General features: G+C 36.2%; 1 protein-coding gene across 7 annotated transcripts in view; it reads left to right on the top strand.

Annotated features, from left to right (window-relative positions):
* The first annotated feature begins 806 nt into the window (after positions 1 to 806).
* The window catches only part of CDIN1 (CDAN1 interacting nuclease 1), a 274,152-nt gene continuing 249,400 nt past the window's right edge, over positions 807 to 25,558 (top strand). Inside the window, exon 1 of one of the 7 annotated variants that reach the window (XM_069097634.1) lies at positions 807 to 1,358. In XM_069097634.1, coding sequence (XP_068953735.1) covers positions 1,258 to 1,358 — 101 coding nt within the window. In that variant the 5' untranslated portion in view covers positions 807 to 1,257. The remainder of the gene's footprint in view (positions 1,359 to 25,558) is intronic. The other 6 variants (XM_069097637.1, XM_069097635.1, XM_069097632.1 and 3 more) reach the window with 6 other exon arrangements.

Raw genomic sequence — 25,558 nt, 5'->3', positions numbered from 1 at the left:
TCCTCACATTAAACAAAACTTTTGAATAAAAAAGCTGACCCATCGAAATTAATGCCCCCCCCCCCCACTCCCTTCCCAGTAAAGTGTGTGTCAGTGTCCAGAGGGCCATTTAATTTTCCCTAAGATTTGAAATCTTAGATCAAAGTGTTACAAGGGACCTTGGAGGTCATTCTAGTCCAACTCCCTCATTCTAAAGACTAGGGAACTGAGGTTGAGAGGTGAAATGAATTGGCAGGTCACTCAGGTCGTAAATGGCAGAGCTGGGATCTCAACCCCTGTCTTTTAACTGCAAATCCAGCCCTCCCTCCACTGTGCCACAGGGAGAAAAGTTGCATTGTTAAGCTGTGACTGAGAAAAAGCCAGCTTGTAAATTAAAGTCCAAGAACGATTGCCCATAAGTTTCTGCTGGTCCTTGGTCAATGCCTATACTCCTAATAACTGGCTGTACACTAATTTTCCGAAATTCAAAATCAGTTTCTTCATTCTGGCTGCTTGATTTTGGTAAGGTCTTCAACTCTGCTTAAAATTGGGGCACCTCTGGGGGCCATTCTCAGGTGCGAGGGATTTCTCTAGGAGTTCCTTTGCCCTCCCCACTAGACTCTGGGGTATTCACTCTTCACAGCCCCTGCTCCCCACCTCCCCGCACACCCCGAGAAAAAGCGAACTTGGACTCCAACGCGAGACACTTTTTAACAGTCGTTTTCCAGGGTCTTGGCTGAGCACCTACTATCCAGTCCCTCAAACAATGCACTTCATGGGCACTTTTTCCCCTTAAGGAAGTTCTGGGAGCCGGACTCAGAGAGAACATCTGCCCGAACTGCCCCAGCCCAGCACAGGAATGCAAGATGGCAACAACGCGGGCTTAGCAGTGCAGTAGTATCTGGCAGCCCGCCGTCTTGCTGCATTACTTCCTGGTTGCTCTTCCCTTAACTGACATGGCGCCGATTCGCCTTCACTTCCGCGCTCTGCGGCTGCTCACAGAGCCGAGGTGAAGGCAGTCCCGCGTGAAGCCCGCGTTACTGCTGCCGCCGCGGCCGCTACAGCTACCTCTGAGAGCCTGGGGACCGTCGCCGCGTGCCCTTCCTCCCCGCCCCCAGCTGTGCCGCGTGCTGCGCTGAGGGAGGAGGGGGACCCAGGGTGCACGGTTCCAGCTGTCTCCATCCCCAGACCCGTTGCCTTTCGGGCTGCACCGGTCCCCGAGTGTCATTTCACTCCCCTCGGATTCCCGTTCCCCTCCGCCCCCTTCCCGGGCCAAACATGATATTGACCAAGGCCCAGTACGAAGAGATAGCTCAGTGCCTCGTGGCTGTGCCGCCTACCAGGCAGAGCCTGAGGAAGCTGAAGCAGAGGTTTCCCAGGTAAGTCTCCCGCTCTTTCTGCAGGGTAGGTACGCCCCTTAGTTACCAGGTGCCACAGCACTAGCGGGTACGGACAGTGCTGGGGTCGTAGGGATGCCAGGTCACTCATTGCATAGGTAGGCATTATTGGCACTATCACCATATCCCTTATCTTCCACCAAAGATCCTCCACATGTAAGTGCTTTATATCCTCAGGGCTACAAAAGAGTAACTTCTCAATAAATGCTCCCTGGTGAATGAATGAATGATTGGGAAGATAACTTTTGGAGGCAACAAGAAACTCTCCCTGAAATATATTAGAGAGTAACACAATCAACACGCCATTTATTAAACGCTGGGCGTTGTGGGGGTGTTGAGGGATACAGTGGCAAATATGAAACAGTCCGTGTGTCCTCCAGGAGTTTACAATCTAGCTAAGAGAGACATTTGGAAATAGGCAGATACAAGGTAACTTTGTGAAGGCATTAGTCTTGGAATTCGAAAAGTCTTCTGGTAAAATTGGTTCTGGAGCTGATACTTGAAGGAAACCAAAAGATTCTGAGAGGGAGAGGTAAGGAGAGAGTGCATTCCAGGCACTGGGATTTAGCAATCTAGAATATCTCGCCATCTGTGCTCAATACAATCTGTTGGCTTTATGGGACTGTCATATGCCAAGGTGGTCTCCTGGTTATAGTCTCTTAACTCCTTCGGATAAACTTGTGCCCTGAGGATATCAACTTTAGTTTACTAATAAAATAGAAATGAATAAGCAGATATAGCAATAGCTTGCCATAGTAGACCTAGGTTCCAGTCCCATTTGTGACATTAGTTGTGTGGCCCTGGGCACCTAACTTAACTTCCATGCCTCAGATAATTTATCTCCTAAATCACAGATCAGATATATCTGGTGAGGAAGGAGTTTCCACAACAGGTGTTCCCTAGGAGGAAATCACAGATCTTGTATTCCTGTGTTTTTGTATGTGCTTTCCTGCACTCCACCAAATATTAATTTTGCTTGCATTTAATTTCCCAGTCACTATTTCTCTTATTGAAATTAGAATAACAGAATTGTAAAGCCCTAAAAATAATCTGGTTAAACTCTGATTTTACAAATGAGGAAATTAAGACCAAATTTGCCCAAGATTACATGGTTAGTAAGTGATAGAACCCAGAGTAGAAGGTAGACTTCCTGACAAACAATTCAAATACAGCCAAGTTACTTTGATTATACTAGATAAAGATTACTATTTTTCCTTATACTGCTTAGATAATTAAAATTTATCTGTACTCCATTATCTTGAACTCCTAACCAACCCTTTCTGACCACTTTATTTCTTTCTATATTTTAGTCATTCATGTTTGTATTCTAGATAAGTCATACTCAACTTTTTATTTTTACTCCTCCTCCTCTATCACTATCCAACCACTTGCCAAATCTTAGCCACTTTACCTTAGAAACATCTCTACTATCCATCTCCTTCTCTTTCTCTACAACTGCTGTCCTACAGGGCCTTATCGTGTCTTATTTGGACTGCTGCTCTAGTCTCCTAATTGGTCTTCTTACTTCCAGTCTATTCCCTCTCTAATCCATTCCTCATACAGCTGCCAAATTGACTTTCTTAAATCATAAATCTGACCATGATGTTCCTCTGGTCAGGGAGATTCACATGCTCCTCAATCCATCTATATACTAAAACACAAACTCCACTGGCATTGAAAGCCGTTCATAATTTGGCTTCATCCTGTTTTTCTTTGTCTCTGTCTGATATTCTATACTTCAGCCAAACTGGCTACTTGTTACTCTCCATTCATTTGTGCCTCTCCTGCCTGGAATTCTGTATCTCCTCCCCTCTGCCTCTTGTAACCAGTAGTTTCCTCAGGAAGCTTTTTCCCTCCTATGGTAGTTGTTTCTGTCCTCCCCCAATCACTGTGTATTTATTTTGTATCCTATCAATCTATGTTTGTAGCCTTTCATTCCCCTAATTAGAATGCAAGTTCCTTCAGGGCAAGACACTGTTTCATTTTTGTATCAATATCTCAAATATTAAGAACAATTCCTAGCATTTATTAGATACTTTAAAAATGGCTTGTCGATTGAGTTAAAAAAAACAACAACACCTATTCCCCTTATTCCATTCTTTCTTAAGGCATTATTATGCTATAAACACATTTATGTCAACACTAGGCATACATACATCTTGTGACTGAATTGAGGCATTTACTATTCTACCAATTTTATAAATGGAGGAAAAGATGAGACTTCCAACTCATTGGACTAGATGATCTCTAAAAACTCCTCTACTTCTAAAATTCTGTGAACATGTTGAGATAATCTTCTCTCACCAGTTTTTGGGAGGGGCAAAATTCACAGCTAGCTGGGCACTAGAATTCTTATTAGCAAGTACTTATTAATAAAGACTGCATATATGTTTCTATTTGTCTGCTGCTTTCTATGAGGTAGCAAAGTGAGAAAATGAGTTGAAAGAAGATGATGGAAGCTAATGTGCCCCTAAAAAACGACCCACATCCATTCATTCGAAAAATATCTGGTAGGCATGTTTTAGTTTTCCAGGTTTTTCAAGTGTTTTTTTCTTTTTTTGGTACTAGTCAAAACCACCTCAAAGAGACAATTATCTGTTCTCTGATTAAATATCCTCAGAAATACGCTTGTGTTAGTGAATTAGTTTGTTATACTACTGTGATTATTGATGAAAGATGTTTGACTATGTAATTTATCTTCAAGTTATGAAAATTAAAGCATGGTCTGAACCATGGATACAGGAATCAGGACACAGGTTTTTACTCTTTCCTCCATCACTTATCTAGCTGGGTGATCGTGGACAAATAATTTAATCTCCTGGTGTCTCAGCTTCCTCATTGCTAAAGTAAGAAGTCTGGTTCTTTTTTGAGCTAGCTTTATATGATGCTTGATATGTGTCATTGGATCCTTGAGGTTGGTAGTTCATGTATTAATATGCTTATTTTGTTGAACTGAACCAATGAAACAGACTCAGAAAGGCTAAATGACTGGGCCATAGTCATGGCAGAGCTGTTATATGAACTCTTTTTTACCATTCAAGTCTGTTGTTTTTTCCTATACCTCTGTCAAGACCCTTTCAACTGCAATAGTGTATGCATCTAATTCCACAGGTACTTCCCAAACCTCATTTGAGAGAATGCTTTCACCTTTATCTTCTCTAACCCTTTTCTAAGAACTTCTAACAAGGAGAAAAATTGAATGATATGAGTTTGATCTGCTTTTATTAAGTCATGCCTATTATCTGGAGTAGGTGCTAATGAGCAGCAAAATGGATAAAAGGAATTCACAAACTGGAATTTTTCTAAGAAAAATCACTTTAGGGCAAAAAAAGAACAACAAAGAAAACTTTGTTATTTTATTGTAAGAGTTTAATCTACTATCAACTGTTATGTAACATGTTTTTTTTTATAAGGAAATTCCATCTCTCTTTATTATGTTAGTTTTCTTTTTTTTTTTTTTGGAGGTTTGTAAAAGGTACTACTTTTTAGATTCCCCCAACCGACCCATTGACTTACATGCCTATCTAGCTTTTTCGATTTCTTTCCCACATTATTTTTACTCCTCCTTCTGTAAAGCTATATCTCCTCCACACTTTTATTTACCAGTTATTTATGTATTAGTTGGTGTGTGATAGTATCTATACATTGCATCTGGTTGTTTTTAATCATCCTCATTTCTTTCCCATTTTTCTTAATTCTATGTTTGTGGGATGGGGACAGAACTAGGTACTGGACCTGTGATTTCATTGACATGGGTATCCATATCCCAGGTAACACCCTCTGCCTTGGCAAGTTGGCTCCTTTGTAATTCATAGCCTTAGAGTTGTTGCCTAGAGCAGTGGTGTCAAATTCAAATTGAAACCAGAGGACACTAAATTGTATTGGATAGGGAGAAGAGGGCACTGTATGTATGACTTAGAGAACCATATATTAATGCTCTATTTTTATTTATTTTGATAAAGATTTCCAAACCACATTTTAATCTGGTTCTGGCAGCATTTGGGAGTGTTACCCACAATATGGCTAAGCGACCACTCCTGGCCTAGAGCCTTGAGGGATTAATTGACTTGCCCAGAGTCAGAGCTAGTACATTTCAGAGGTAGGACTTGAACTCAGAACTTCCTGGCTTTGAGGACAGTTGCCTCTCATCTTTGTGGGAAAGTAACAATTCAAGAAAGACTAGAAGGATTCATTTGGTCTCTTTCTCCCCTTCTACTCTTCCCCCCCCCTCACTTTTCCCCCCCAATTTCCCAATATTATTTTGGAAAATGGTGAAAGAGTACTTGCTTAATTATATTGGTAAATACTGGGGTAGGCCTACTACTAAAGAATCTAGGCACACTTTACTTAGCTGGAAAGCATTGCAACTTTCCAAGCATTACTTGGTGTATTACTGGCTCTCTCATTACTTGTATGACCTTGGGTAAGTTATTTCTCCCATAATCAATAGGTGCAATATCACTGTCAGTATTTACCTCACTATGTCCTTGTGGAGAAAAGAGTTTGTAGACTGTGAAACTATTAAATAGGAGCTAATATGATTGAGTGAGATGATCATTCCTGTACAGAGTATGCCTTTGTAATACACTAGTACTACAGTAGTAACTATACTTTCATTTTTTAGTTAGTATCCTATTACCTTGGATATAAGGAGCATCTCTTTTGCTCATATCTCAAAACACCTTCATATATTTCATTTTAATGGGATTTAATTTTTTTTAATTCAAATGTATTTATAAGCTACCTCCTTGCCAAAATACCCAATATCAAATATCACTATTTCAGCTGTTTGGGATTTATGAAAATTTCAAAACCTGTTATATAAATATAAACAAATATTCAGTTTTCCTTTTAGGGGATCATATTCAGAGCTTGGAGCAACCTTGGAGATTATTGAATCTATCCCTTCACTTTAAAGAGGAGAAAATGGAGGCATAAAGTGAATTGTACTAAGTCCACAGCTAGTAAGAGAGATGAGAAGGCCTAGGTTAGAATTCCAGGCTCAATTTGAGTTCTCTTTTCTTTGTATGAGATGAATAGTAAGAAAGCTAGTTTGGCTAGGTCAAAGAATGCAGGAAGGAGAGTTATATACAGTGATGTTGGAAAGGTAGGTTGGGGCCAGGTTTGACAAACTTTAACATCCAAACAGAAGAAGAATTTGTTTTTTTATGTGTGTGTGTGTGTGTGTGTGTGTGTGTGTGTGTGTTTTCCAAGCAGTATGGAGGAACTGGAATTAATTGAGTAGGTTAGAAATGTGACTAGAAGAGTGTTTAAGGAAAATCACTGGCAGCAGTGTGCAGAGTAGAGTGGATAGATAGTTAATTGAAAGAGGGAGAGCAATTTAGGAGGTCGTTATAGTAGTACAACTAAGAGGTAATGAAGGACTGAAATACGTTGGTGGTTATATGAGTGCTGAGAAGGGGGACAGGTATGAGAGATGCTGTGAAGCTAGAAACAGCTGATTTGAAGCCGGGAGACCAACCAGGAAACCAGCAGCTCATTGCAGTAGACTAGGTGTGAGGTGATAAGGGTCTACATCTAGGTGGTAGTCTTAGAAGAGAAAAGGGGACAAATTTTAGAGATATTATGAAGGTGAATTGATAGGCCTTGACAACAGATTGTGTGTGTGTGTGTGTGTGTGTGTGTGTGTGTGTAAAGTTAAGATTAGAGGATGACATTAAGGTTGTGGACATAATTGGGAGAAAGGTGGCGTCCTCAACAGAAATGCTGTATGACAAAGTGGTGTATATGAGACCTGGACTTCCACGTACACAGTAGTGGAATCTTTGGCTCAAAGTATATTATTATTTTCTAAATCCCTTAAAAAACACACACACAGTTCTAATTTGCTTCTCAGTGTGGCTGTACCAATTCACAGCTCCACCAATGGTGTATTAGTGTGCCTGTCTTCCCATCACTTCCCCTACCTTGATTATTCCTAGCTCTTGTAATTTTTTGCCAATTTTCTGGAAGTGAAGTAAAACTTCAAAGTTGTAATGATGTACATTTCTCTTATAATGAATGATTTGAAACTGTCTTTCATTTGGTTATTTCTTTTGAAAATTTGGTTTATATCCCTTGACTGTTTGCCCATTGGAGCATTATTCTTTCTCAGAGATAGTGCCGAGCAACTTGACTATAAGTTGCCCAAGTTATCGTGTGCATTGGTAGAAAGACTTTTCTTTGCCTAAAAACCACAAGTACAGTGAAACCAACTAACCAGAAAAAAAAGAAACTGAACATAAATCTTCTTGTGCTCTTATATGGTAGCAAATCTTGGAGCACGTCTTGGAAGAATGAAAATCACAAGTAGCCCAAAAGTCATGGGCAAGCTGTGGTACCTAAGAATCATTTGAGTTCAAGAGACGGAGTAAAGCAGCATTGGCAGATTCAAATAGAAATGGATCCCTGCTGCTGGCATATTGACCCAGAAAACCACAAATTAATGTTGTCTATATTTTAATATACTTTTGTTTATTTTGTTAAACATTTCTCAATGACATTTTAACCTTGTTTGGGTCATGGGAGGTTGGGAGTTTGACACCTTTATTGTAAAGGACTTTTCTAAGGATGGTTATAACAGAAAAGGAGATGAACCAGTTCAGTAGTGAGGTTGAAGGACATCTCAATTATCTGCTATTACCATCAAAGTAATTAAAACACACACACACACACACACACACACACACAAACAATAAACTAACAGAAGGCCTATAGAGAGAAGATTGCTTGCATTTTCTACAGATGACTTATAGAAATGCCTGGACTGGAATTGCAAGGGGGTGAGAAGGTATGGAGTGTTTGTATTCCTTACTATTGGAGAGGGGACTCACATGAGTGAAATTATGGATTTTTTTTATTTTCCAGAGAATTTAATAATACACATTCTATCACAATATAGATAGCAATGTTTCGTCACCTTTTCTCAGTCTCAGATGTAAAATGAAAAAGTTGAACTAGTTTTCAATTTAGTTCCTTCTAGCTTTAATGAACCTAGCTTATTCTATACCATCATATACTCTTGTAGTCTACCTTGTACACCCACTGGTCCCTAGTTTGCCACATTTGGATAACATGCTGAATGTTGGATATAAGTGCTCCTTTGAACCACAATTATGTATTTGTGCTATTGGCCAGTCCATTCAGCTTTTCTTTTTTCAGGTACAAACTTCCCAGCAGGTGATTTTCAGTTCCTACCTCCTAGAGTTATCTTTTATATTGTATTTTTAACCCCAGACATGAAATATTGCCAAGATTTTATTTTGGTTATAAAACTAAGATACCATTTCAACAGTATACTCTATATCCCATGCTGACTCATTAGTATTGTTGAGTCTACTCAATGGTATTATTGCATTCGATCATGTGCTCTTTTATTTAACCACCATTTTCTGATGCAACACCAGCCTAAAGTGTTTTGGTTTTTTTTTGAGAATAAAAAACAGTATTCATGGTATTGATTTCTTAAGTAGTCTACAATATATTTGGAGAAAACACACTATTTATACCTATGGGAACCAGGAATTAAAATCTATCACATTCTATGCAACTATTTGCCTATTTTAGTCTATATTACATTCTTATTAGAGACCTTTCCTACTTTCTCTCCTCCAAAGTGGGTCTATTATCCTTTTCTCCTTGGATTCTCTGAGTTAAATTTTTCTAACCATGTCTTACATATTTCCAACCTAATCTTCCCTATGCAGTCTATAATGGTCCCCATTACCTATTCTTTACTTTTTATGCAATCATTCACATAAAATAATTGTTTTAATTGTGAAAAAAATAATTTTCTAGATATGTTATCAGCAAAGGATGACTTGTTTTTCCAAATTAATCCCTCTAATTCTTTTTTTTCTTGTCCTTTAAAATTGCTTGAATTTCAAATGCTATATAAAATAAAGCAGTACAGAGTGGCTATCCTTGATTTGTACTTGCTTTCAGTCAAATTGCTTCTGATATCGCTCCATTGCCTATTATGTGACTCTTGACTTGAGGCTTTTTTTTTATTGTTTTAAGAATAGAATCACTCCATACTTATTCTTTTTAGTGTTCTTCTCATGAGTGAATGTTGGATTTTATGTGAAGTTTTTCTGTATATATTGATATATTTTTGTTTGTTTGCATTCCTTATTGTTATTGATAATCTCCCTGTTGTTGAATCAGCCTTAGTTACTCATGATGAATAATTGTTGTAATATATTGCTGTATTCACTTGGTTAATATTTAGTATTTCTGCATCCACATTAATAAGATTATCATATAATTTTCTTTTTTACTGTTGCTTTTCTGGACTTTAAAATCAGTACAGTATCCACAAATGTGTTGAGTAAAGTTCCTCCTTTTTTTCTGTTGTAATGAATAACCTATGTAAAACAGGAATTGTTTACTTTTTGAAAGTTTGAAAGAATTCTTCCATGGATATACCTAGACAAGAGTTGGGTGTTTTTTTTTTTTAATTGCTAATTTTTGATAACTTGTCTTATTTCTTCCTCTGAGATTTTATCTCTTTAAATTTTTTCCTGTTGTATCAGTTTTGGCAGTTTGTTTTTGTACACAGTTATCTATTTCCTCTAAATTCTGTAATCTGTTAGAATATTGATGCATATTCTATTCCACAATAGTGGTCTTGATTTTTTTTTTGGACCTTATCATGAATCCCTACTTTTCATTTATAATTTTCTTAATTTGTTTTTTCTCTTCCCTCTTTATTGACTAAATTTGCTAATGGTTTGTCAACTTTATTGGTCTTAAATAAAACAGGAGTTAGAGTTTTTAAAATCAATTCAATTGTTCTTGAATTTTCTATCCTATTTATTTCTCCTCTTACTTTTACAATCTTACTTTCCTTTGGATTACTACTTTGTTTCTCTTCTAGGTTCTTTGATAGACACTGTAGAATACTGAATAGAGAGCTGACCTTAAAGCTAGGAAGAACTGGGATTCAAATCCTGCCTCTGACACAGACTGATTTTATATCCCTAAGCCAGTCATTTAACTCAATGCTGTAGACCAGAGGTATCAAATCAGATTAAAATGTAATTTGGAAATATTTAGCAAAATAAGTAAAAAAAAAATGACAGATAATGTTGGTTTGTGATTTTCTAAGTCAATATACTGCCCACTGTGATCAATGTCTATTTGAGTTTGAGAACAAATATTCTAGACTACCCTCTAAAACTATAAGTTGCTGAGATGGTACTGACTTGCTTTGCTAGAGGGAGTTTCCTCACTTGGGAGTTCCATATACCTGTGAAATCATAGGTCTAGTCTCAGGGATTTTTGCCTTTCTAGTATCTTTGGTGGCCAGCTTCATTTTTTCCCCTCTATTTTTAGTGATAGAAATTTATCTCTAAGAACATTAGTTGTATTCCATAGGTTTTGATATATGGTCATATGATCTTGATCTTTAGGGCATGAAAGGACCTTAGAGACCAGTTAGTTTAAACTCCTCATTTTATAGATAAGGAAACAGGTAGCTGGGGCAGCTAGGTGGTGCAGTGAATAGAGCACCAGCCCTGGAGTCAGGAGGACCTGAGTTCAAATCCAATCTCAGACACTTAATGTGTGCATGTGTATACACACACACACACACACACACACACACACACACACAAAACTAGCCATGTGACCTTGGGCAAATCACTTCACCCCAATTGCTTTACCTTCCCCTCTCTAAAAAAGAATAAAAGGAAACAGGTACCTACAGAAGTTAACTCACTTGCCCCAGGTCATATCAGTAGTTATAAGTAAGTGGCAGAGATGGGCTTTGGACTTCACTTTTTTTTTCTTTGGGGGGGTAATTTTTGGAGGAGGAAAGCAGGGCAGTTGGGGTTAAATGACTTGCTCAAGGTCACACAGCTAGTAAGTTTTAAGTGTCTGAGGCCAGATTTGAACTCAGGTCCTCCTGACTCCAGGGCTGGTGCTCTATTCACTGTGCTACCTATCTGTCCCATGGACTTCACTTTTAATTCTTTCTCACTATACCAGGTCATTTCTTTATTGTTGTTACAATTTTTTTTAAAAAGTATTCTTTTAGGGGTAGCCAGGTGGTGCAGTGAGTAAGAGCACCGGCCCCAGTGTTGGGATGACCTGGGATCGAATCTGGGCTCTGATACTTAGCACCACACCCAGAAATAACTGGTTGTGTAACCTTGAGCAAGTTACTTAACCCCAATTGCTTTAAGAAAAAAAAAAGGATTCTTTTATGTTTCTGGTTTCTTCATTAATTGAATCATCTTTTTGGGAACATTTTATAGCTTCTACATAATTTCTTGGATCATGTTATTTAATTTTAATTTTATTGCATAGTAGTCTGAAAAGGGTCTAGACTAAGTATGTGATCAATTTTTACATTTTTCCTATCTACACTTGATAGTATATAAATATGAATTCTAACTTCAGTCAGCAGTTCAAATCTCTGGTATCTTTTTTTTGCTAATCTCTTTGATTTGTCACATTCTAGTAAGAGGGTTGAAGTCTTCTATTATTATAATATTTTGATTTATTTTTATCTGTGTCCCTATTAATCTTTCTGTTACATATTTAACTGTCAAATAGTATGGTAAATATAACCTGACAATTGTTATATATGTCTTATACCTCATTCACTTTACCATTATGTAGTGGCCTTTTTGTCCCCTTCATTTCTGAGAATTTGGATTCTATTTTATCTTATGAATTACTGCGATCCCTTATTCTTTTTTTGTTCTTCTAGTTACACAATATAATTTAGATCAACCTCTTAATTTTAATCCAGTCTTATCTTTTACTTTTTCATAGATAACTTTCCAAAAGCAGTATATTGGTGGGTTTGGCTTCTTGATCAAAAAAAAATTTTTTTTAGCTTGTTAAAATGAATATTTTCCTGAGGTTTAAGTTCTGATTTTAGTGTAGATAGATATTCTTTGCCATTAGGTTTTGACATTACTATTTTTCATCTGTATAAAACAGTTTTTTAAATCATAGATATTCAGTAGTTTTTTTAAGTAATTTTCATTCTTTTATGTGGATCATAGTAGCTGTTTTTATCCCCAAATTTAACTTTGTTATTACTATTATAGTAAGGAAAGATTACACACTTTATTCTTGTTTCATTATAACAAATCTTTACCAAAGGTAATAAGCAAGCTTAAAAGTGTGGTATTTTTGTTAGTGTTTTATCATTCAATCAGTTTGGATTTTTTTTTTTTAGTCTCATTGCTTGTGTGGATCTCTTTCATTGTAGATTATTATTGTTGAATGTTTCTAGGTCTTATTTGTCTTTGAAGGGAGTTCTGTTTCCAAACAATGTAATAGTGTTTATAGGTATATAATTTTGAAATTTAGTCTTTTTTTCTTATATTTTGTGCATTAAAAAAAAACTTTAATGTTTTACTTGTGTTATTTAAAATGTTTCCTCTATTATTTCTTTAAATGTGACTTGTTATTAATTTCCAAATTTTTATAATTATATGCCCTAGAAATCTACATTAAGGAGTTTTTCTTGCTAGTATCTTATTTGTCTCATCTGGACCACTGTGGAATATCTTCTCTAATTATGCCCTCAAATAGAATATCTAGTTTCCCCCCCCCCCATCCTCTCCCTTTTCAATATGACAGAATAAGAGATTTAGAAGGGGCAAAGATGTTTAGAATTATTCTACTCTAACCTTTCATTTTTCAGATGAGAAAATTGAGACTTAGAGAGATTGTTTACACAGGTAATGACAGAACTAGGTTTTGACCTAAGTTCCTCTTACTTCCTTATGGACACTTAGCAACTATCAGTCTTTGGCTGTGGGCTGACTGTGAGGTATGGGGACCTAATTCCCTGGGCTTTGGTCAGAATTTAGTAGTAATAGAATTTAGTAGATCACAATTTGGCTTATGCACTGTTTTTAGTGGGAGATGGTGGCAGGAATTGTTACATAAGGGCTCAGACTCTCAAGCCTCTTCTATATTTCCCAGTGTTGTATGTAGTCATGATCCACTCAGACCAGTAGGGGACTGGGATTATGAATGGGGTAGAAAAAGACCAAAACAACTTCAGTGCCCTTTAGCCACTCAGATGAGAGTGGGATATGTGAGGTTTGAAGCCCCAGTGTGCTGTGTATAGGTCAGTGCTGTCTCTGAAATGTCAGGGCTACAGTATGCTCTGGTCCTCTTAGCTATAGCTGCAGTTACAGTCATCCCATTTCTCCAGGTTTTACTTTCTTTTTCTTTTTAAGTTTCTCCTTTCCCCCTTTATTTCTGGTGGGATAAGGATTGTTTGGGTAATTTTTTTTATGATTGGTGAAGGAATTTAAGTAGGTAGGGGCTGACTTATTTGGCTTTCTTAACTGCTCAGACCTAACTGATTAGCTTTGCATGATTTGTTTTTAGTTAACTGGCCATTTGCTTTGTAAATGGTGAATTTATAAAGCAGTTGTTTAAAAATCTGTTTTTTGGGTTCTGGTAAGGATTGCCAAGTTATCATTCCAGAGAATACTTTTTTTAAATTAAAATTATTTTAAATTTAATTTAAAATATTAAATTTTATTTTATTAAATTTATAAATTTATTATATATAATATATGTAAAAAAATATATAATAAAAATATTAAAATTAAATAATTATTCTTTTAGAAACTGGTACCTTTTCCCATCTGCAGGATTCTGGCACTTTTCCCATTCTCCAAGAATTTTCAGCATTATCAATAGTGGCTTTGATGTAGTACCTACACATTCATTCATTTTCTAAGAAATAATTAATCTGAACTTGGAAACTTAATGTAAAAGCACCTGGATGCTTTACATAAGTTTCTCTCTTAACCTATTTGGGACTCCGGTTTCTCCTTTATGATGTGTTACTTTTCTACTTTGGTGATCATTTCTCTTGCTAAACAAAGCCAATGCAGCACACCAGAGTTGAGTTAGTTCTGCTTTCTACTTCATGTTTAATTCTTTTCCTCTTGGTGCTTCTGACTCTAGACTTAACCACCATGACATGACTCAGCTGCTTTCTTGCATCTGTCGTGCTGGTCCCCTTGTCCCATTGATGCATAGTCTCCCATATTTGTTGTTGTTGCCTTTTGACTGTGTTACTAACTTCATTTATTCTGAGCATTATATTTCATATTATGCTTCTTCTTGGTCTTTCATCCTAAAGTTCTGTGATTTCCCTCCCAAATTCTCTTAAAGATTGGATTTGTTAACAAAGCTCCCAGTTAGAGTCACTTTGATTTATTTACATGACTCCCTCCCACATTTCTTCTTTAATATAATGTTTGGTTATGTAACCATGTTGTGGTATTTGGACCATTTTTTCTTGGTTAATCAAATCTCAGGGCAATAAAATCTCAAAAGACCTCAAAGGACTAACCACCTAAACATTATTGCCCTTCATACTTTGCTAATTCAGTTTTACTCAGTAGCTAGGACTAACCAGTGACTTTCAGGTTCAAGAATTGATTGCTTGGTCTAGCACAGACCACATTTATACTCCAGTGTACAAAATCTGGTTTTGCAGTTTGAGGCAAGGTCAGGGAACTGACACAGAAATGATAACAAAAGAAAGTTTATCTGTGTGCTTTGCTCACTTGACAGTGAATATCTAAGTCTTTCTCAGCAGACAAAACACAGCCCAGATGCTAGAAACTTGCCCCAAATCTTTCATAATGACTCAATTCTTTTCTTTGAAATGCTCAGATTCAGTGACTTCAAGAGACAGCCTAGAGAGTTGCATAATTCTTGTAGTTTAGTTGTATAGCTCATGCTTATATGATCTTATTTCTGCATTTTTGAGCTAAATTTTTCAATTAATAGTTTTCTTATTCTTTTGATGGCATCAAATCTATATATTTTTGGTATCAATTCAATTCAAGAATTTATTAATCTTCTTTTATGCATAAGAATACTGGGTGATGGGGATGCAAAGACAAAAAATGAACATGTTCTTGCCTTCTAGGATAAGCATTCTTCTAGAATTCTTTTTTTATTTTTTCCCTTTTTTCAAATGCTTTATTAACTTCTAGTTTACATCATTCATTTCCACAAGATTTTGAGTTACAAATTTTCTCTCCATTTTTCCCCTACCCACCACCCCAAAATAGTGATCCCACTGGATATCCCCTCCTCCATTCTGCTCTCTCCCATATCTTCCCCCATCCCCCCTCTGATTTTCCAGTAGGGCATGGTAGATCTCTATTCCCCAGTCTGTGTATATCTTATTTCCTGATTACATGTAAAATAATATTAATAATAGTATATATATATATAAACATTTGATTTTAAAGCTTTGAATTCCAGATTCATTCCCTTCCTCCCTTGTCACCCACCCTTAAAAGGAAGATAAGAAATTAAATATAGGTTGTATATGTGTAACTATGCAAAACATTTCCATAGTGGATATATTGTAAAAGACTGGCTATATTTCCCCCCATCCTATCCCACCGCCCACTTGTTCTATTCTCTATTTTGATTCTGTCCTTTTTCAAAAGTGGATGCTTCCAACTTCCCTCCCCACCCCAGCCTGCCCTCCCTTCCATCATGCCCCCTCTCATCCCCTTCCCCTCTACTCTCCTGTAGGGTGAAAGACTCTATTTAGTGTGTATGTCATTCTCTCCCTAAGCCAAATTCAATGAGAATAAGGTTGACCCATTCCCTTTTGCTGTCCTTTTCTTCCCCTCCATTGCAACCATTTTCCCTTGCCTCTTCTATATGAGATAGTTTACCCCATTCTTTCTCCCCCCATCTCCTCAAATTATATTCCTCTCTCACCTCTTAATTTCACCTTTTAAGTATCATCCCTTCCTATTAAATTGGTCCTATGCTCTCTATGTGTACCTTTAGCCATATATACATACACTCACTTATATATTCATATGCCCACATACCCTCCTATATAGACTTATATGTGTGTGTACATACACACACACACACACACACACACACACACACACATATATATATATATATATATATATATATATATATATATATACATATACACCCACATTTTTATTCCCTTCAACTATTCTCATACTGAGAAAAGTTTCAGTTATTTTTCCATGTAGGAAGGTAAATAGTTCAACTTTGATAAGTTCCTTATGATTTCTTTTCCCAGTTTACCTTCTCATACTTCTCTCTCTCTCTTTTTTAAAGTAATGGGGATTAAATAACTTGCTCAAGGTTACATAGCCAGTTTTGGATTCGATCCCAGGTCATCCCAACTCTGGGGCTGGTGCTCTTACTCACTGCACCACGTGACCGCCCCCTCTCATGCTTCTCTTGCTTCTTGTATCTGAATGTCAAATGTTCTATTCAACTTTGGTTTTTTCATCAAGAATGCTTGAAAATCCTCTATTCCATTGAATGACCATATTTTCCCCTGAAACATGATACTCATTTTTACTGGGTGGCTATTCTTGGTTTTAATCCCAGCTCCTTTGACCTCTGGAATATCATTACAAGCCCTTCAGTCCCTCAGTGTAGAAGCTGCCAGATCCTGTGTTATCCTGATTGTTTTCCCAATATTCAAATTGTTTCTTCCTGGCTGCTTGTAATATTTTCTCCTTGATCTGGGAACTCCAGAACCTGGCTATAATATTCCTAGGAGTTTTGTTTTTGAGATCTTTTTCAGGAGGTGATCAGTGGATTCTTTCAACCTCTATTTTGCCCTCTGATTCTAATACTTCAGGGCAATTTTCCTTGATCTTCTAGCATTCTAACATAAGCATATAATTAATACATAATGTAGGTAAACAAACATAAGTTGATTTATGGAGGGAGAGAGCATGCACAAATGGGAGAAGCCAGAGATTTTAAGAATTAGAGCTGAAGAAAGAATATGTTATAGGCACAGAGATGGAAGATGACAAAGGAACAGCTAGTAGACCAGTTTGAATGAATATAGAATGAATGAAAGGGAGTCATAAGAAATATCTGCAAATATAGATGGAAGTCAAGTTGTGGAGGACTTTAAATTCCAGGCTGAGGAATTTATGTTTTATCGTAGATTCAATCTCTGCCAGAGATTTTCAGGAATGGTAATGGCATGGTCTCATCCATTTTGGGAGGCAGTTGTGTAGAGGTTAGATTGAAGATGGGAGAAAATGCAGTAGGTGGGAAACAAATGCAGTAGGAGTGCAGGCAATGAAGGCAGCATTTTTATGAGTGGAGTGGAAGCTATGTCTGGGAGAGATGTTGTGCCAGTAGAATTGCGAAGACTTATCAATTGATTAAATATAAGGAGTCAGGGACAGCTTCAAGGTTGTGAATCTAGGTGATGGGAGAATGATTGTAACTTCAACAGGAAAAGGAAAGTTGGAAGGTGCTGTGGTTTTAGGAAAGGGATGATGAGGTATATTTTAGACACTTTGGGCTTGTGCTGCTGATGGGATTTTGAGGTGGAACTGTCCAGCAGGACAATTGAAATGGTACTGGAGTTTATGAGAGAGGTTAGGGTTGGATATGTTGATTTGGAAGTTATTTGTCTGGAGATTATTGTTGAACCCTTGGGAACTGATAATCTTACCAAACAGTGTTTAGAGATAAAAGTGATGGATAAAAGTTCCACAATAGTGAAAGTGGTTCTTAAAGACAGAAAAAAAGATTAGCCAAGCCTTAACTAGGAATTCTAGAAGTGTTGTCTACCAATGAAAGTTAATTCATTCATATGACTTTCAAAAATACTGCTAATTCACGTATACTGGAAAGATGGCCAGAGGTACTTTTTATATTGATCATGAAGCTATATCATCATGACTGGGAGAAAAATCCATATGATTATTCTGAGTATTTTCTTTACTTCCAAAAAAAAGGGCTTGAGAGCAGTATTATTTTGTTATTGAATGGCTATTGAGGTTCAACTCTTTGTAAAGGATTTTTTTTGTTTGATGTATGGCTGTTCTACCCCAAAAATTGTTTTTACTCATTTTCAGAAGACTTTACCCTTTTCTTTTGCTTTACATGTAAAGGTAAGAGTAAGAATTGGAATCACTACAAGGGAGCAGTTCAAAGAAAATCATAGCTAATGTTATCCCCAGAAGAATCCACACATTGACTATATTTACTATTAGAGTAGGGGAAATGCTTCATTTTTATGGGAATCAAATTAGATTATTGACTTCATTCATTTTTTAAGTCTACATTACAGACATGGAACTTTAAGCTACTAAGTAATAACATATACCAGTATGTTTACTTGTACAATAAAGAGAAATTAAATATTTCCTCCTTGGAGAAAAGCTTCAATTTAAGCTTAAAGTAATAATATTTTATTATTTGACTTTCAGACAAAAGCAGACTGCATTTACCATCATATATTTATTTCACACTTGGCACCATTTTTGCCATATCAGTCGAATTTTTACCTTCAGAAGTTATAGCTTCTAAGTCAACTGATATACTGTCACTGTGTGACCCAAATTGAAGTAGAAAAACTGAACTTTATATATATATACACACACACACATTCTGCATAAGGGAACCCCTATCAAAGTTCTTTTATGATAATGTGGGTACTTCATTATACCAAATCCCATCATAAAATCACAGCCTTGCTCTAATATCTTTCAGCCAGTTACCCATTCGTAATTTTTTTTTCTGAAGCTAACTAGCCCCTGTGAAGCTAAGACTAAGGTGATATTTTCAAGGAATTGGATGAAAATCTTATCTACTAACACAGGCTTAATTCTGAGGATATTTAAGCAGGGGACAAATAATTGTCTCTTAGAGGTGGTAATTTGGACTAGCAGCAAAAAACAAAACAAAACAAAAAAAGCCTTGAAAAACTTGGACAATGAAAACATGCCTACCAATTTTTTTTTTTTTTTTGCTTTTTGGAGAGGGGAAGGTAGGGCAATTGGAGATAAGTGATGTGCCCTAGGTCACACAGCTAGTTTTGTGGTATGTCTGAGGCCGAATTTGAACTCAGGTCCTCCTGACTTTAGGGCCAGTGCTCTATTCACTGTGCCACCTAGCCTCCCCCCAAGTATTTTTTGAATAAATAGACATGGGTCATTTTTTAGGGGCACATTAGCTTACATCATCTTCTTTCGCTCGTTTTCTAGCTTTACCATCTCATGGGAGGCGGTAGACAAATAGAAACATATATGTAGTCTTTATTATTAAGTACTTGCTAAAAAGAACTCCAGTGCCCAGCTAGCTGTGAACTTTTATCCTCTCAAAAACTGGTGAGAGAAGATTATCTCAACAGGTTCACAAAATTTTAGAGCTAGAGGAGTTTTTAGAGATCATTTAGTCCAATGAGTTGGAAGTCTGATCTTTCCCTCCATTTATAAAATTAGTAGAATAGTAAATGCCTCAATTCATTCTCAAGATGCATGTAAGGCTAGGGTCAAAACCTTTTTATTTTCCTACTGTTGATATGATGATAGGCATTCTTTGCCACATAATAGAATGTTTAATTTAAAATAGGCCTAATTCTTCAAGTCATGTTATCCATGGTGTGGGCAAATTATATTACTTGTTATTTATTTGGTGTTTTAAATTTGTTTTTGATTACGAATCTCCAACATTAATATAAGCTTCTACTGAAGGTGTTACTTTAGTGTTTGTTTTGCTGATAGTTTGGTAGCAAAAGCTAATAAAAATTTAAAATTAACTTACACTTCAAGCCCCATTGAGCTAAGATGGCAAATGAATTGATGATGAGACAGTCTTAGTTACAGTCTTTATCCTCTTTTAAACAAAAAAGATGTATGGGGAGGGACTACCACAGCAAAACTGCAGTAGTTATGTCCCAGGTAAGTTTTCTTAGATCATATAAACATCTGATAAAAAAAAAATGAGGAAGGATTCCTTCATCTAGAGAGCTCCCTCAGTGTATCTTTTCAGAGATTAGTAACTATTTGAATAGGGAAAAGGGGTAGACAAATATAAAGCATAAGTGTTATGAAACACTGCCAAGCCATCAATCAGAAATGAAGATAAAATGGCTCTGAATTATATAATGTAGAGCATAGGGAAAAACATGACTTAATTTACTAACATCTGCTTTTTGTACAACAACCTGAGAAAATATCTCTTCTGTTTTATGAGGGACATCTATGCAGAAGGAAATATTTCTTTCCAATTCTTAATGTATTAACTTAATATTAATGTTTTTTAATGTTAGGTAAGTCATGCGTATATAGAATGATTTATATTTCAAAAATAGTATAGGATTGGGAGTATAAGGTGACCTCCCCTATGACTAAAGGAATCCACCAAATAATATAGGTGCCATTAATAATAACTCATCTCTGCATTGGACTTTAGGTTTACAAAATGCTTTATATGCATTATGTCATTTGAGTATAACAATTTCCCTTTGAGATAGTCTCTGTCATCCCCATTTTACACATAAGAAACTGATTTTTAGAGCAGTTAAGTGACTTGTCTGGGGCTTACTGGCTAGTAAGTATTTGAGATTGGAATTGAACCCAACTATTCCTGTCTCTACAAGTTCAGAGCTCTCTTCAGTCTGCTACTCTACCACAATAGGATCTTCCTTTCTGGGACTTGACCTGCTGTCATCTTGTGTCAGTGGAGTAGATGTTGCCTATGTTTAAGCTCAAATGACTAGTGTATCTCTTTGTGTTTGCTCAGCTCCATTTAAAAATGTTGATCTACAGGGTAAGTCCCATTTCACTGAACTCTAGGGGATGGTTCAGGTTCTCCTGTTGTATTGGTATTAGTTCTGTTGAATATTGCTTCAAATGTCCATGTTATTTTAGAATTATTTATTAACTTAACTACTGCAATGAGATTGCAGGTCTTTAGAGTGAAGACCTTTGAAATTGTCTAGTCCATCATCTTTATTTTATGGATGAATTAATTTGAAACTATTTTGGTTTTTGAAGATCCTCGCTGTTAGTGTTCTTGCTATATTGCTGGAGCACTTGTCTTCTCACCTGTGTAGAAATCATCTTTCCTTGAAGGAAGGGATGGTGTTTTGTATTTATACAGCCCACCCAAGCACTTAGCATTGTGCTGGCCCATAATGAGAGCTATTAACATAAAAATGGTGTTTATTAAATTAAAATCTTATCACTGGGTTGATAAAAGCCTAATTTGTTTGTTAACTGGCAAAAGTCATTATGAAAACTACAAAAGATCCACAGTATTGTGATTGTAAAGACTAGAAACATTTGGGAATTGGACTTTTTTTTTCTCGTTTTTAAGGCCAGCATGGTGGGGCAATGAAAGAGTAGCAGTAGGTATCATTTGCTTTTTTTCCCCCAGAGATCTGGAGATTTTCTAATCCTTTTTCTTGTCCCCTCTGTTTTGTCAGAAGTACCTCACAGTTTTGGATGTCTGTTCTTTCTTGATGTTTCAGCTTGGTAAGAATATTGTGACTGATATTTTTGAAAGGAGATTGGGTGACTGCTGGTTATGAAGTAAGATCTCTACCATGCCAGACTGTAAATAGTTATATTAGTTAAGTCCAGGACAAGTCTTAGGACCTGAGCTTTTGTAGTCTGATCTAGATTGGGAAACTGATGTGAAAACTTAGTTGAGTCATTACTATTGTTAATGATAAAAACCTAATAACAATCCATTCTTTCCAAAATAATTGAAAATGAATCTTCTTGAAATATACTCTCTATCAGAAGAATTCTGTTCATTGTAAAATGAATGTTTCTTAAATACAAAGGCTATTAATAAGCCTGTTTAAGAAATACGGTTTTTCTACTTTAAAACCTTGCTTTTTACTGCTAACAGCATATTCAGGAATAAAAAGTAGAAACTTTTCTTTTAAACTAGTTTTATTATTGCAGACAATCTCTGAAGTAGTAAAATCAAATTTTAGACTAAGACTTTAAATCTTCTAGTTTATTTTGTTTTCTGAGTTTGGGTGAACATGTCAGTATTGGTGGACATGAGCAAATAGAGGTGACTTCTGATTTGGTGGCTTCAGTGTGAAGCTACCGGGCATGAATAGGAATAGAAATAGCAAACTGACCAAAGAATGGTAGAGGTTTTTAATTAGCATCTGAGTTGGCTAACGTTACCATGAACAAATATTGCCTATAGATAAAGACTGTGGTGGTAGATAAAAACAGTCATTACACCATAGCTTTTCCAACATACTATAGATCATACAGGATAATTATTTCCTGTACTATTCCTCTGAAGTATAAAAGCAAGACCTAGTTAGATGTATTTCATCTGTTAGAGGTTCACAAAGAGACTAGATTTGGTACATTGTCATGAAAAATATTTTATTCATGGGATAGCTTTTTGGACAATTGTATTCTGTGCTGTATTACAATGGCACAATAAATTGCTGAATATACTGTCTGCTGAATATGACTTCACCATGAAAAATTTGATGCATTGGCATAGGAAAGGTTGGAATATATCAACCTTTTCTGACAAGGGACTTTGAATTTTGACCTAATACAGATGACCTTTGTGTGTAATAAAAGTGAGCTTAATCTTCAGGTCAAGGTGGAGGTGAATGGCAGGGCAGTGAACTGAAGCTTGTGCTAAATATGGTGCATTATAGCTACCAACCTATTGGTTAAATTGAAGGCCAGCAGAGAGTTTTTTTTTTTAATAGCATTTCCAGATCCTTATTTGCAGTAAGTTGTTTCATTCTTTAAAAGCATCTTGTTTCTACAAAGCAAAAGGAGTCATAATATAGATAGCTTATTAGTTGTGGTAGATGGTTTCATTTTATATTTTAATAATTTTTAAGACATTGTATGTATACCTAGCTATATTTCTATTCCTTAGATAAACTGAAGCTATTTTTTTTAATTGGCTTATGGTCCATAGAAAAGATGTTTGATATCCATCACCTTGCAGGAAAAAAAAAGTGCTTTTTAGGATTTTTTAGATTTATTAATTTGGTAAGTTAGACTACTATCTTTCAACTTTCTCAATGATCTGTCCCTTTATAGCAAGGAGTAGAATGTACTATCTTATTTTGTATCATGATACCAATTGCCAGTATGAAGTCCATGGATCTGTTCCCAAATCAGTGTTTTTAAATGTATAAAATCAAATGCATAGTATTACAAAGGAAACTAATTATATGGAAATCTCATTACCAAAATATTTATTTAAAAAACACATTGGGAGAACACATTTAGGAGGGCTCTGATGATGGCTTGCTTGTTTCACAAAGCTTAACAGTACACAAATTGGGTATCCTTTGGAAAGTTCCTATCCCTACATCCAGTTTTAGCCAAGTTCTATAACCTGACACGTATTTAAAACAAACTGTTTTGAAACATCAAATGATTCCTAAAGCAAAATAATTAGAGAGTTTTAATTATAAATTGAAACCTACTCTTTTTATTAGCCACTGTTTGAAGGATTCTACTTTGTTCCCTCTTTACCATGTTAGTGGTATATGACCTGAACATTTATTGAATACTCAGCCTTGAGTAATGGCTTTTTTCTTAAAAAAAAAAAGTTTCGGGACCCTAATGGAAAGAACTTCCACTCCTTTAATAGAGCCTGCAAAATATATTCTCCAGGACTGATCAGCTCTGAAGGCTCTAGAGGTTTGATGATTGGAATGGCAGGAAATCACGCTTTCAGGACATAACGAATTGACTAGGCCATCCATCATTTGTTAGCATGCGCTGAAACGCTGGGTTTGTGTGCAGAGGCCTGTGATTTAGTAAATACTTGGGAGATGAATAGAGCTTACACACAAGGGAAGATATTGCTGTCCTTCAGCAGCCGTAGACACAGACTCCTGCTGAGAAGGCCATCTGACGGCAGATCATCAGTAACTGGCCTGTCACAGTCAGCGGTGCCCACCGACCATCTCCAGTATATTAAATGCATTTTTAATATCTGCTTCAGTAGATTTAATGAAGAAAATTTAGTTTCCATACTCCAAGCCCTGCTTCCTCAAGTGTTTTAAAGCATACACTGTAGGCCATATATGAAAGAGGGCTGGGGAGTATACAGGCAGTTAAGAGAGTTGATTGGAAAAGGAAGTTTAAAAACATCATATGTAAACAAAAATTACTATTAACTAGGTAGACATATTGGTAAAGTGAAACAGGGATTAAAAATATAATAATATATTGCCCATCCCCAAATTCCTTTGCCCATTCCTTATAAGTTCAAGATGCTGGGGCAAGCTTTGCTATTTGTAAGAAGGAACATTAGATAGGAAAAAAGAGAAGTTTTATGTTGGACATGCTAAAGCTTGCAAAGTACCTTTGTGGTGGAGTTGGCCAGTTTTCACACTCTTTCCGTAAGGTAGTTCCTTAGGATCTTTTCATTAGGAGGTGGGCAAGGAAAGGGTTTTAAAAATTTACCCAAATTTCGAATATATAATTTTTCTGATTTATCTACTTGGCATACTTCAGTTTTATATCTTGTGGAACAATTTTGAACTATTTGTATGTATGCGATAGGGGATCCTAAATAAGAGAGAACCTGATTTAAATCAGTTATCTCTCTTATCTTGAGAGAATGTAAAGTTTCTTCTTTTTCATTTATAATTTTAAAAATTGATACTCTTACATCTAGTCAGAATTTGTGTATTTGTCCCTTTTAATGAGCTTCAGGGCTGACATTATTTACCACAAAACAGCAAGACAACCAAATAGATATAGTTGCAAGCATACACTTTAAAGGTTTTCTCTTCTTGCTTCAAGGGAAAAAACCTCTATAATATGCTCTTATGTTCACAGGGGAAGAAGAATCTACAGAATGGGACCTATAAATTTGAATCCCGTGTGTGTCAAAACAGTAATGTATTAAATGCATATTATTATAAAAATTTAAGACATGTCTTAAACACACTTACATTTTTATAACACATGGCAATATTAAATAATACATTTCCTTGTTAGCATCTGTTTGCCGTCATTGTTGGCAAGGCCTATGATTTATTGCTTAAATTAATGACCAAGACCATTTTGGACCTGATATATGCCCCTAAGCTTATTACATCACTAAATAAAATAAAATGTAGGCGCTTGTGACAGAGTCACTTTTGTAATTGTTTATTCCTTTAAGTGGCCCATTCAGTGATTCACTGAAATGTTCATAATGGTTGGTTTGCAACCAGAAAATAATCTCAGAAAGGTGAAATGTAGTTCTTGTCTAGGAATTGGGGGGTTGAAAGAGTGTTGAGCTTCAGTGGAAATCTGTAACCTTCTAACTGCCCCTCACACCATGTCCTTGTTGTGTGTCTTTGATAAAGCTTCCTGCACCTACAATCTCAGGTCCCTATGCCTATT

This window comes from Petaurus breviceps, unplaced genomic scaffold (genome assembly GCF_028583685.1).
Source record: "Petaurus breviceps papuanus isolate PSGF00001 unplaced genomic scaffold, PetGlider_PUasm1.0 37, whole genome shotgun sequence".
In the NCBI taxonomy this organism is placed as follows: Eukaryota; Metazoa; Chordata; class Mammalia; order Diprotodontia; family Petauridae; genus Petaurus; species Petaurus breviceps.
Note: the sequence above shows the minus strand (reverse complement) of the source record. Positions and strands in the feature narration are given on the sequence as shown.